Source organism: Scyliorhinus canicula, chromosome 2 (assembly GCF_902713615.1).
Source record: "Scyliorhinus canicula chromosome 2, sScyCan1.1, whole genome shotgun sequence".
In the NCBI taxonomy this organism is placed as follows: Eukaryota; Metazoa; Chordata; class Chondrichthyes; order Carcharhiniformes; family Scyliorhinidae; genus Scyliorhinus; species Scyliorhinus canicula.
This window is the reverse complement of record NC_052147.1, coordinates 240,408,379-240,420,792: the sequence shown is the minus strand read 5'-3', so window position 1 is coordinate 240,420,792 and position 12,414 is coordinate 240,408,379. Positions and strand designations below refer to the sequence as shown.

At 47.6% G+C, this 12,414-nt stretch overlaps 1 protein-coding gene across 13 annotated transcripts in view; it reads left to right on the top strand.

Moving 5' to 3' along the window:
• nckap5l (NCK-associated protein 5-like) overlaps positions 1 to 12,414 on the top strand; it is an 837,372-nt gene that overhangs the window by 746,443 nt on the left and 78,515 nt on the right. For all 13 annotated transcript variants that reach the window (XM_038789861.1, XM_038789862.1, XM_038789866.1 and 10 more), the window contains one exon: positions 11,263 to 11,580. In XM_038789861.1, coding sequence (XP_038645789.1) covers positions 11,263 to 11,580 — 318 coding nt within the window. The remainder of the gene's footprint in view (positions 1 to 11,262; positions 11,581 to 12,414) is intronic.

Sequence of the window (12,414 nt, the reverse complement as noted above, 5' to 3'; positions counted from 1 at the left end):
AATTATGAAGGGAATAGATAGGATAGATGCGGGCAGGTTGTTTCCACTGGCGGGTGAAAGCAGAACTAGGGGGCATAGCCTCAAAATAAGGGGAAGTAGATTTCGGACTGAGTTTAGGAGGAATTTCTTCACCCAAAGGGTTGTGAATCTATGGAATTCCTTGCCCAGTGAAGCAGTTGAGGCTTCTTCATTAAATGTTTTTAAGATAAAGATAGATAGATAGTCTTTTGGAAGAATAAAGGGATTAAGGGTTATGTTGTTAAGGCCGGAAAGTGGAGCTGAGTCCACAAAAGATCAGCCATAATCTCATTGAATAGCGCAAGCAGACTCAAGGGGCCAGATGGCCTACTCCTGCTCCTAGTTCTTATGTGAGGTTTCCAGTCATAGTGTCGCTCTCCTAAGTCCTGTCTAATCTGATGCAAGATGCTGTGATGGTGTAATAGAAGTTGCATCAAGATAACACTTCCTTGTTAGACACACTCCTCCCCACCACCCAACCTGGTATCATAATGTAATGTTGGTTAATGTAACCTCACTCTCATTCCTAAATCCTTTTAGGAGGAAGAAGTGTGCCTTTACAGAGGGATTCCCATGTAGATAAGAATGGGAGAATGTCAATGAAGATCAAGCAATCGGGAACTGTTTTTAAATAAATATGTCCTGTGCGTATTCTTTGTGCTCTTAAAATGAGTTATGTTGATGGATTCAATTATTTTTTTTAAATTTAGAGTACCGAATTATTTATTTCCAATTAAGGGGCAATTTAACGTGGCCAATCCACCTACCTTGCAGATCTTTTGGGTTGTGGGGGCGAAACCCAAGCAGACACGGGGAGAATGTGTAAACTCCACACTGACAGTGACCTAGGGGCGGGATCGAACCTGGGACCTCAGCGCCACTCCCCAGTGCTAACCACTTTGCTGCCTGGTGGTGTTCAATTAAATGTTTTCTGTTTTGGATATGCAGTGTCAGTGTAAAACACTCCCATCGGTGGTAACCACTGTGCCACCGTGCCGCCTTTCACTGCTGATTTAAATTTCAGATAGTGAAATAACTGATTATGATTCGATTCAGGTAGAAACTAAAAAACTACAAATTAAAATACGTTTTAAACTATGTTGAATTTCTTATGATCTCCAGAAATATAAAATGAGCTCTCCAAGACCACTGAGAGTATGTAGCAGTAATTACAGATTTAATACATCATGAGGTTGCCAAATCAGTGCCAGTCAGTGAGAATGTTTTGTTTTGAACTGGACTGAGGCTGTCGTGAGCAAAAGTAAGGTCTTAATGGAGAAAATAAAGTCACGGAGCTTTGAGAAATGAAGGCTTATAAGGCACAGAGTTGGCAGGCAAAATAATTAGTAAACCAATTATTTTATTTTCCTCATTTGTTAACTCTTTGGGTTCCAACACTGCCTTCTATAAAGGACAAAACAAATAACTTGTATCAGGTAGGCAACAGGAGAGAAATTTGCAGCGAGTGGGATCTTCTACCAAGTTACACAATTGAAGAAACATTGTGTCAGTGGTGCTTGTGAGGAGAGCTTGGGCCTCAGTACACTAATAAACACTTCCATTGAAGTGGATTTTGTGGCCAGTGACAAAGCAATGGCGCTCACTCCTGACCTTGACGAAAGCTGCCCACAATGCTCTAGCCACTCCTGCAGCGTGATTTTTCCATTTCCTGGTGGCAATTTAAATCTGGTGCCAAAACAAGGTGATTGCCAAGTGCCTGGCACACAAAGTAAACCAGGAAGTTAAAAGTGGCTGTCCTTCATTGTCATTGATTATCAGAGAATCCCTACAGTGCAGAACGAGGCCTTTCGGTCCATTGGGTCTACACTGATCCTTGAAAAGAGCACCCTACCTAGGCCCATGCCCCTATCATAAACCAGTAAATTCACCTAACCTTTGAACACTAAGGGGTAAGTTTGCATGGCCAATCCACCTAATCTGCACATCTTTGGACTGTGAGAGGAAACCAGAGAATCCGGAGGAGACCCATGCTGACACGGGGAGAAAGTGAAAACTCTACGGGCGGCATTCTCCACAGGGGGCCGAATTCGTGAAGGCCGTCGTGAACTCGGCCGAGGTTCACGACGGCCTCGGAGCCTGCTCCCCGCACCTAATTCACCCCCACCCGGGGGGCTAGGAGAGGGCCTCCGTCTTTCTCGGCAGCGACCTCGACACGCCAAGAATGTGAAGTCATCCGCGCATGCGCGGGTTGCCGGTTCCAATCCACGCATGCGCGGATGACTTCATCGCGCAGACAGCACGAGCTCGCGCATGCGCGGTGCCGTCTTTCTCTACCGCCGCCCGGCAAGACGTGGCAACTTGATCTTGCCGGGCGGCGGAGGGGAAAGAGTGCGTCCGTTTTGGACGCTGGCCCGACGATCGGTGGGCACCGATCGCGGGCCTGTCCCCTCCCGAGCACAGTCGCGGTGCTCCCGTCCAAATCGGACCCCTAGATGCCCCAAACGGGCATCTGCCGCCCGTTTCACGAATGCAGCAACCAGGTGTGGTTGCTGCCGTTGTGAAACAGGCGTGAAGGGCCGGCCGATGGGCCCATCGGGCTCGGAGAATCGCCGTTCGCCGTGAAAAACGGCGAGCGGCGATTTTTCCAAGGTGGGGGGAGAATCGCTGGGGGTGCCAGGGGGACGTAAAAAATGTCAGGAGGCCCTCCCACGATTCTTCCACGCGACGTGGGGAGCGGAGAATTCTGCCCTAGACAGTCACCTGAGGCCAGAATTGAACCCGGGTCCCTGGTGCTGTGAGGCAGCAGTGCTAACCACTGTGCCACCGTGCCGCCTTTCACTGCTGATTTACATTTTCAGATAGTGAAATAACTGATTATGATTCTATTAAGGTAGAAACTAAAAAACTACAAATTCAAATATGTTTTAAACTATGTTGAATTTCTTATGTTCTCCAGAAATATAAAATGAGCTCTCCAAGACCACTGAGAGTATGTTGCAGTAATTACAGATTTAGTACATCATTAAAAACCCGTTTACCCCATGTTCAACAAGGTGCATCTCTTTTTGAATGGTTCTGAAAGCGAGATTCAACAAAGTAGAAGTGAAATCATTCTTAATTCACTGATCTTGTCAAGTTTGCAAGCTCCGTAAGAGCTTAGAATCAATGGCAGCAACTTCTGGATTTCAGCAATATTTGCACATGTCCTGACTCCCAGAATTGCTTTCATCTACAGTGGAGTAAGGACGCTGCACACTGACAGTTTTGCTGTCATTACCACTGCAAAATCTGGGACTTAAGTACAAAACTCGTCTCTCTGCAGAGTCCCAGATTTGCAACTTATGCCTTTCAATAGCAAATCATATTATTTCAGTCAAGATGGGGCAAAAAAGACATGTATATGGATGAAGTATTGTTGGAAACATTTTTTTCTGTTGTGGCTTTTCTGTATAAACTGAAAAGCTTTATACGCTTCCTTTGCCACATGGAAGACTATAATCATGGAGGCAACATTGAAAGACCAATTTGAGTTAGATAAAAGCTTTTGTTTATGTTAATTTTCTTTCAAAGTTATAGTGCCATTTCTGTCCCAGAAAATGCAGGAAAAACTCAGAACGTCAGGCAGCAACTGTGGAGAAAGGAAATTGGGGTTAACGTTGCGGGTCAGTGAGCCTTTGTCAGGTAATGAATATTGACATGGACGTGCAGTGGCATAAGGGACTATTGTGATGTGATTTAAAAGGCTGTATACTGGATTAAATTCTCTAAAAATGCTGCCTGACTCTCCTTTTTGCTTCAGTCTCTGCCACTCCTCCTCTGGTTTGGTAATGGCATGCAAAGATGTGTCTAGAGGGAATGCCACATTGATCCTGAGAAGCTCTGACCATGGATGGGTGTGGTGGGGGTGTCCAAATGTCACATCCTCAGAAACAACGTGCCAGTCAGTGTTAGCAGAACACCATCAAAGCAAGAATTATTCCAGAAAGGTTATTCTGAGCTGCAGGAATCATTGTTGAAACTTTTCAGACCCTTAAACTTCTCATTTCCAATTGTCTCGTTTGATTCTGACAAAAGCAATGACTTATACGGCTCATTCTAACCCACCCCGAGTGCAATGTGAGTGCAACAACTGGTAACCACAAGCCTTATTAAATTGTACACCCATGAGCCTGCTTGGTGGGCAGGGCCAAAATGTGCAAGTAAATTTGGAATGTCAACAGTAGAACAGAAAGCCAGCAGAAACAGCTTCCAAAGCAATTTATGAAAGCAAGCAAGTTCACATGCCCTGACAGTACACTGATGGTCTAACGAGTATGCCCCTTATTCCTGATGGTTTGGCAAGGCAGTAGTTGTCATAGGATGCAAAAAGTTTAAAATTTGGAGGGGAAAGGGGAATTAAGTCTGAATTCCTACCCTGGGCGGGATTCTCCGACCCCCCCACCAGGTCGGAGAATCGCCCGGGGCCGGCGTCAATCCCGCCTCCGCCGTGACCTGAATTCTCCGCCACTCGAGAATCAGCAGGGGCGGGAATCGCGCCGCGCCGATTCTCCGGCCCGCGATGGGCCGAAGTCCCGTCGCTGACAAGCCTTTCCCGCCGGTGCGGATTAAACCACCTACCTTGTTGGTGGGATTGGCGGCGCGGGCGTGCGCCGGGGTCCTGGGGGGGGCCGCGAGGCGATCTGATCCTGGGGGGTGCCCCCACGGTGGCCTGTCCCGCAATTGATGCAGTGGGGGGGGCACTCTTTTTCTCCCGCCTTCGCCGTGGTCTTCATCATGGTGGAGGCGGAAGGGACCCCCTCCCCTGTGCATGCGCCGGGATGAGGTCAGCAGCCACTGACGCTCCGGCGCATGCGCGGACTTACGCCGGCCGGCGAAGTCCTTTCGGCCCCGGCTGGCGTGGAGCCAAAGGCAGTTCACGCCAGCCGGCGGAGCGGGAACAAATCTGGCACGGGCCTAGCCCCTCAATGTGAGGGCTTGGCCCCTAAAGGTGCGGAGACGTCCACACCTTTGGGGCGGCCCGACGCTGGAGTGGTTCACGCCACTCCAACACGCAGGGGCCCCCCGCCCTGCCGGGTAGGGGGGAATCCCAGCCCCTTTTTCAATAAAAAGAAGTTTTATTTTCAACTAGCAGCAGCTACTGAAATTGGTTCATTTTTGTCCAACTTTGTGAGCAGACAATGTGGTGAATTATATACCTAGTAATTCACACTGTGTTGTATTACATGTATTGTGTCCTCGTCGGCTCTGTATACGAGCCGTTGCCAGGCTCTGCCCATAGGGGGAGATGAGGAGTTTGTACTGGGCTCCACCCTTGGCTCCACCCATGGCTCCTCCCACTAATCGGAAGTATGAAGCACTGCAGTCGTAAGCCTGCTCTCAGTTCATCTCATCGCAGGCATGCTCTGTTGTAAGACTATTAAAACCACTGTTCACTTCCAATCACGTGTCTTGTGAATTGATGGTCACATCAGACAGTAAGTTATGTAATAAAAGCAGAATACTGCCGATGCTGGCAATCTGAGATAAAACCATAAATGCTGGAAAAAGTCAGCAGGTCTGGCATCGTCTGGAGTGAAAAACAGAGTTAAAATTTTGAGTCCGTGCGGATCAGGGGCCTCCGGGTGATTGGGCTCTGAGCACGGTGGTACCTTGGCACCCCTGATGCCACCTTGACGCTGCCAGCCTGACACCCTGGCAGTGCCAACTGGGCACCGTGGCAGAGCCACTCTGGTGCCACCATCGCTCTGCCAGGATGCCCAGGTGACACTGCCAGCTTGGCAGGGGCATTGCCAGGGTGTCAGTGTCAAGGTTACAGGTGGCATCGTGCACGCTCTGGGGATCGGGCCCAGGGTTGTCCTGCCCTTATCAGGTGAGATGTGAGGGTTTCGATGACCCCCTTATAAGTGAGATGATGCATTAGGGGGTCCAGGGGCCATGGTGGGGGTTGAATGGCTCCCCGATCTATTCCTGCACTGGTGAGTGGAACCTGTTAGTACAGTAAATGAGACTAAGTGCAGCGTCAGCGGGGTGTTCCTCGCTGAGGCTCCGAAATGAAGCAAAGTTCCGTTTAATAAAGGGGTCGTTCTTGCTGCTGTCCGTGCATCAAATCATAGAATCCTTACAGTTCAGAAGGCCATTTGGCCCATCAAGTCTGCACCAATCTTCTGAAAGGGCACCCTACCTAGGTCCATTTCCCTGCCCTAGCCCAGTAACCCCACCTAGCCTTTAGACACTGAGAAGTTTTGGCAAGGCCAATCCACCTAACCTGTACATCTTTGGACCGTGGAAGGAGACCAGGGCACTCGGCCGAACCCATGGAGACCCGGGGAGAACATACAAACTCTACATAGACAGTCACCCAACGGTGGAATTGAACCTGGGTCCCTGGTGCTGTGAGGCAGCAGTGCTAACCACGGTGCCACCGTGCCGCCCGTGCATGGAAAAACCTGGCTAAACAAGCTCAATGCCACCAGTCTCATTTCCGATAAGTTAATTTGTTAGCAGGAAATAAGCTGGTGAACAAGCAATCATTTACATTTCTATGGCACCTTGACATCGTTAAACATCCCAAGATAGTTAGAGAAACTTGGAGATTTAGTGATGGGATCCGCGAACTCCAGGCTTTACTGCTAAGGCGCAGCTATCAGTGGTGGACCAGTTAAAATTGGGTTTGGGCAGATTTGGGAGGAATGCGGATATAAGGTTGTTGGGTTGGAAGAGATTGCAGAAAAGGCTGGGGCAAGGCAATGGAGGGATGTGAAAGCAAGGGAGAAAATTTTAGAATAGAAGCATTGCTTAACTGGGAGCTAGTGTCGGTCAGAGAGCACTGAAGTGATGGGTGAAAGGAATTAGTGCAAGTTGGATACAGACAGCAAACATTTTGGATGACCTTTGAATGGCCGTTTGAAAATTGTTCATCACTCCACCACTGACGGCCATACTTTTAGCTGCCAATGGCCGATGTTCTGGAACTCCATCCTTACACCTCTCTTAAGATGCTCCTCAAACCTATCTCGTTGACCAAGCTTTTGGCTATTTGCCCTGATATCTCCTAAGGTAGCTCAGTGCCAAATGTTTGCTTTATAACTCTCCAGTGAACTGGCTTGGGATGCTTTGTTGTGGTAAAGACACTGGCCGGAATTCTCCAGTCAATGGGATTCACTTTCCTGCTGGCAATGCAATCTCACCAGCAGGTTTCACGGCGGCTTGGGATGGTTTCGATGGGAAATCCCATTGACAAATGGCAGGAAGATCGAAACCCGCTACAAGCGAACTGCCCGCGACCAAGAAACCGGAGAACCCGAACCAGAACCGGAGAATCCCACCCCCTGTATAAATAAATACAATTCGGTGTTAGGGTATATAGGGGAGGGGGGTGGCGGGATGAAAGATGGGAGGTTAGCTAGAGATGAATTGCAGTTGTCAAGTGTAGAGGCAACAAAGGCATGTAAGAGGGTTTCAGCAGCAAATGAAGTGTTTTAAAGATGTACATCTGTACAGATAAAGAAAATGATATGTACTGTTTCGCAGCAAAAGGTATAAACATGAACAATGCATGTTAGAAACCATGTGTATTAGAAACATTATGAGGAATCACTTTATATATTGTTTCTGTATAATTTAATTGCAACAATGGGTAAAATTCTCCGCTTCGTGATGGCAGTAGCGGTTCACTTTGAAGCTGAGAATCCCACGGTGATGAAGAAAACAGCTTTGGCGACGGGCGCCGAGCTATTTCCGATGCTGTGGTCCCACGCAGGTGTTTGGATCAAGGTTCGAGCCCTGCTCCAGCAGGAAGATGCAAATAGGTCATTAAGACCCATTTGCATTCCCTGGGCAAGCCGGGCATCATCTTCTCAGGGCCTGTGTGATTATCTGGTCCTCCGGGTTGGAAATCACGTGGACAAGAATTACTACTGCTATTGACAAGCGTGGCCCAGGCTTGATGAACCTCAAAATGGGCAAGGGGGTAACGTTTGAAGGAAGTTGCCCCCGAAGTCCACCCGAGTGCCGCCCACCCCACGCCCACCAAACTCCTCCCACTGCCCCCACAGAGATCTCCTTAGATGAAGAGACCCTTACAGAGACCCCCTGAATAAAGTGACACCTCAGAGGCCTCTAAATAAAGAGGCCCCAATAGAGACTCCCTAAATAAAGATACCACCCACTCCCCCACAGACCCCAAGAAAACAGACCCTTGACTGGAAGCCCCTAAAAAAGAGACCCCTGTCAGGAAGCCCCCAGAACAGAAAACCCTGTATAGAAACCCCTCAGAAAAGAGAATCTTGTCGGGAAGCCCCCAGAAAAGAGACCCCTGTCATGAATCCCCCACAAGAGAGACCCCTGTCTGGAAACTGGAGAGAAGTTCAAACAGGGGGAGGAGTGAAAAAAATGACTGCTTTAAAACTTACCGGGGCAATACACCTGCTGGCTTGGACAGAGGAAGCACCATGTGTCAATTCCTGGAAAGAGAAAACCAGTCAGCTGTGTTTAAATCCCCTCTGTTCTTTGAGCTGCAAGACATTTATTACTTATCTTTGATATTGATTTTACTAGGCTGAGATTGACAGATTCTACATACACTCAGCTGTCAGCATTGCTCCATTCATCTTCCTTCGTGGTTGAGTAACTCTAAAGTGCTCTAATCTCAGTGGTTATAAACATCAAACTTTGATAGACGGGTCCTGGACCACTTTTTTTTATTCATTCATGGGATGTGGGCATCGCTGGCTGAGTCAGCATTTATTCCCCATCCCTGAGGGAATTTAAGAGTCAACCACATTACTGTGGGTCCGGGGTCACATGTAGGCCAGATGAAAATTCAAATTTTCCATCTGCCTTGGTTGGATCTGAATCCTTGACCCCTGAGCATTATTACCCTGGGTCTGTATTACTTGTCCAAGGTATTGTCAATACCACTACACCACTGCCTCTCCTAAAACAGAATTAAGTGCTTTCCAACCACCTTCCTTCACGCTTGAGTGATCTTTGAAGTGGTCAGCTGGAAATTGACAGCACTGTTTGAAGTGATCCAGGACCTGTCAATCAAAGCTTGATGTTTATAAACATTGGGTTGGAGCACTTTAGAGTTATTAAACCATGAAGGAAGATGAATGGAGAAATGCTGAAAGCTGTGTGGAAGCTGTCAATCACAGCCCAGCAAAATCAGTATCAAAGATAAATGAATGAATGCTTTGCAGCTCAAAGATCTGAGGGGGTCTAAACACAGCTGACTGGATTTCTCTTCCAGTAATTGACATGTGCTGTTCCTCTGCCTGAGCCAGGTGAGTGTTAACATAGAAAATAGAAGCAGGGAGATGTCATTCAGCCCTTTGAGCGTGATCCGTCATTCATTAATAATGGCTGATCATCAAGTTCAATATCCTGATCCCCCCCCCATATCCCTTGATCCATTTAGCCCCAAGAGTTATATCTAATTCCTTCTCAAAATTACACGTTTTGACCTCATCTACTTTCTGTGGTCGTGAATTCCACAGATTCACCATTCTCTGGGTGAAGAAATTTCTCCTCAACTTAGTCCTAAAAGGTTTACTCCTTATCCTCAAACTATCCTCTTTCTGAATTTACGCTATCTAATTCTGTTAGAATTTTGTACGTTTCTATGTGATCTCCTCTCACTCTTCTAAACTCCAATGAATATAGTCATAGCCGACTTAGTGTCTCCTCATATGACAGTCCTGCCATCCCAGGAATCTGCCTGGTAAACCTGTGCTGCACTCCCTCCATAGCAAGAACATCCTTCCTCAGATAAGGACTCCAGAACTGCATACAATACTCCAGGTGTTGCCTCACCAATGCCTTAGCGAATTGCAGTAAAACATCCCTATTGCTATACTCAAATCCTCTCGCTATGAAGGCCAGCATATCATTTGCTCTTTACTGACTGCCAACAAAGTCATAATTTTATTTTTACTGCCGCTGTCTGGACTGCTCTCTATTTTCCAGACAGAGGTCTCTCTTCTAGGGCGATTCCTGAACAGGGGTCCCTTTTCTGGAGGGTTTTCAGACAGTGTTCTCTCGCCTGTGGGGCTTCCCGGAAGGTGTTCCTTTTCTGGGGTTCTGTTGGGGGTCCTTTTATTTAGTGGGTCTCTGTGGGGGGTGCTTTTATTTATAGGATCTCTGCAGAGGGGGGTCCCTTTACTTACAGAGTCTCTGGGTGGGGGGACTGGATGAATCGCCCCTGTTTTTAGGCCAAGGGGAGCATCCAGAAAATCTGGGGATGAGGGGCTGAATAGCGCAGCGGGAAGGGTTGAATCATGATGCAGGGGTGGGGGCATCCGCGGGGCCTCGCTATCGGTCCACCCACTCAAAACGATGGCCCAATAGTGGGATTCCCTACGTTATCCCTTGCAGTCCTCGGCATGCATAAATTCCCGTGGCAAAGGATAGGGAATCACTTCCTGATTTGCGCTCCCAGTAGGAGTGCAAACCAGATGCAATTCAGCTACGGCGGGAAAATATAGGGCCGGATTCTCTGATTGCCAACGCCGAAATCGCGTTTGGCAATTGACCAGAGAATCCGTTTTGACGCTGCAATCGGAGGTCAGTACTGTTTTTCGGATGCTCCGCCCCCTCCAAAACAAGGGCATTGCTGAGCACACTGCACACCATTGGGACGGCCTCAGGATGTCACCTGAAGACCCTCCCCCAATGCTCCGCCCCCGATGGGCCGACTCCGCGACGGCGTGGATCACTTGTGGTCTGAGGTTTCATCAACGTCGCGTGGCGGCTGCGGACTGTGACAAGCGGCGCCACAGTTGGGGAGGGGGGGAGCCGTTCCTCTGGCTTGGGGAGCTTCGCTGTGGGGGACTGGTGGGCTGATGAGAGGGGTTAGGCGGGGCACTATCTGGCATGCCTGGTCCGCGCGTGGCCAACGTCATGTTGTACGGCGCGACCGCTGCCGTGCGCATGCGCGACTACGGACCCGGCAATTCTCCGTCCATATCTACAGGTAAGGCTGGGGGCTTTACGTACATGGCTGCTGACCCCCCACCGTGCTGAGCATCGGTGCAGGGGTGGCGCCGACTTTTTGGTCGTAAGACGAGACATGCTCCGGGCATAGCCTCAAAATCAGAGAATCCAGCATATAGTTTCCAAAACAAAGAATTTCGCCCAATGTTTGTATCAGGATTCAGAACTTTTTTAATGTCAATTAATGTTTATTCATTTGGCATCTTTTTCCTGCTATGATCCATTTTCTTGGCTGTAACAACCAGTATTTCCAGTTGCTCCACCCACTCATTTACTTTTCCTATAACTCAGGGTCCAGCTGTCAGATGAGAACATTGGACAGTGGAATTGGAACTTTTCCCCTTCCTGATTCTACAAACCGAGCAACAGGAAGACATCTCCCCAAAACAACATCCTACCTTGAATGTGACCTTTCCTCATCCCTGCAGGAAGCACCCCATTTGACAAATGTTTCTCAAAAAGCAAAAACACTTGAGCGAGAAGTGCCGAACAGGACTGAATGCAGCGCTCCTGGGCAAGGCATGATTGGTCATTCAGCATCGGATCCTACAGTGGCTGCCAGAGCTGTACAAGCATTTCAAAGTTGCCTTCCTAAGCCATCTACAGCAGGTAAATGTCAAATGTACTTTGAGCAAGTTATATACCCAAATGTCTCTGCACAGTGCGATAACAGGTCATGGAATAAAGAGATTAATTAACTTATAGAATGTGAGTTCCTGCCAGCAAAGCTTATCAATGTGAAGTCTCCAAGGAGAGGAATGGCAGAATTTTAAATCCATTGGCATCCACCATATTCATATTAAAATTTTAATGAAACCCTTCAAATTAAACTCAAGCAATGTGAACAATTTCTAATATCATAATTAGTGTGTCAATCACTTGATTTTATTCACATAATTTCAAATGTGCTTTTAGTGTAAAGGCTATACTGCATAACCAACACTATAGCAATATGAATCGAGCAATGCCGTCTGCAGATAGCTTCAACAACATTCCTTTTGTCTGAAATATTTGTGCTGATAATGTACGAGTTTGTGGCTAGCTCGTGAGAAATCTCAGCCATACATTATATGCTGTGCAGCTCGATGGTCACGTATGTGACCTTATTTCTGGTATAGAGCAGGCTATGTGATTAAACACTGTCATTATAACAAATTGAATAGAATCCATGAGCAATGGATTGTTTTATGAAGACTGGGTAATAGGAAAAGTCTGTCGTGATCTGGTTGCAAGACGTCACCATACTGACAATGGCAGAGTACGGTCTCTTAATTAACATGTCAAGATGTCAACATTGCAAGATACTGTAAACCAGATAGTCAGTGTGTCTGTGTTTGCCACCTGATTATTTGCTGGGTGATTTTACTTCCTGTGCGCATCCCTAGGGAGCATTGCATGCATTGTTAGTTGGACTGTTTTATTTATTATGTAGTTAACAATTAT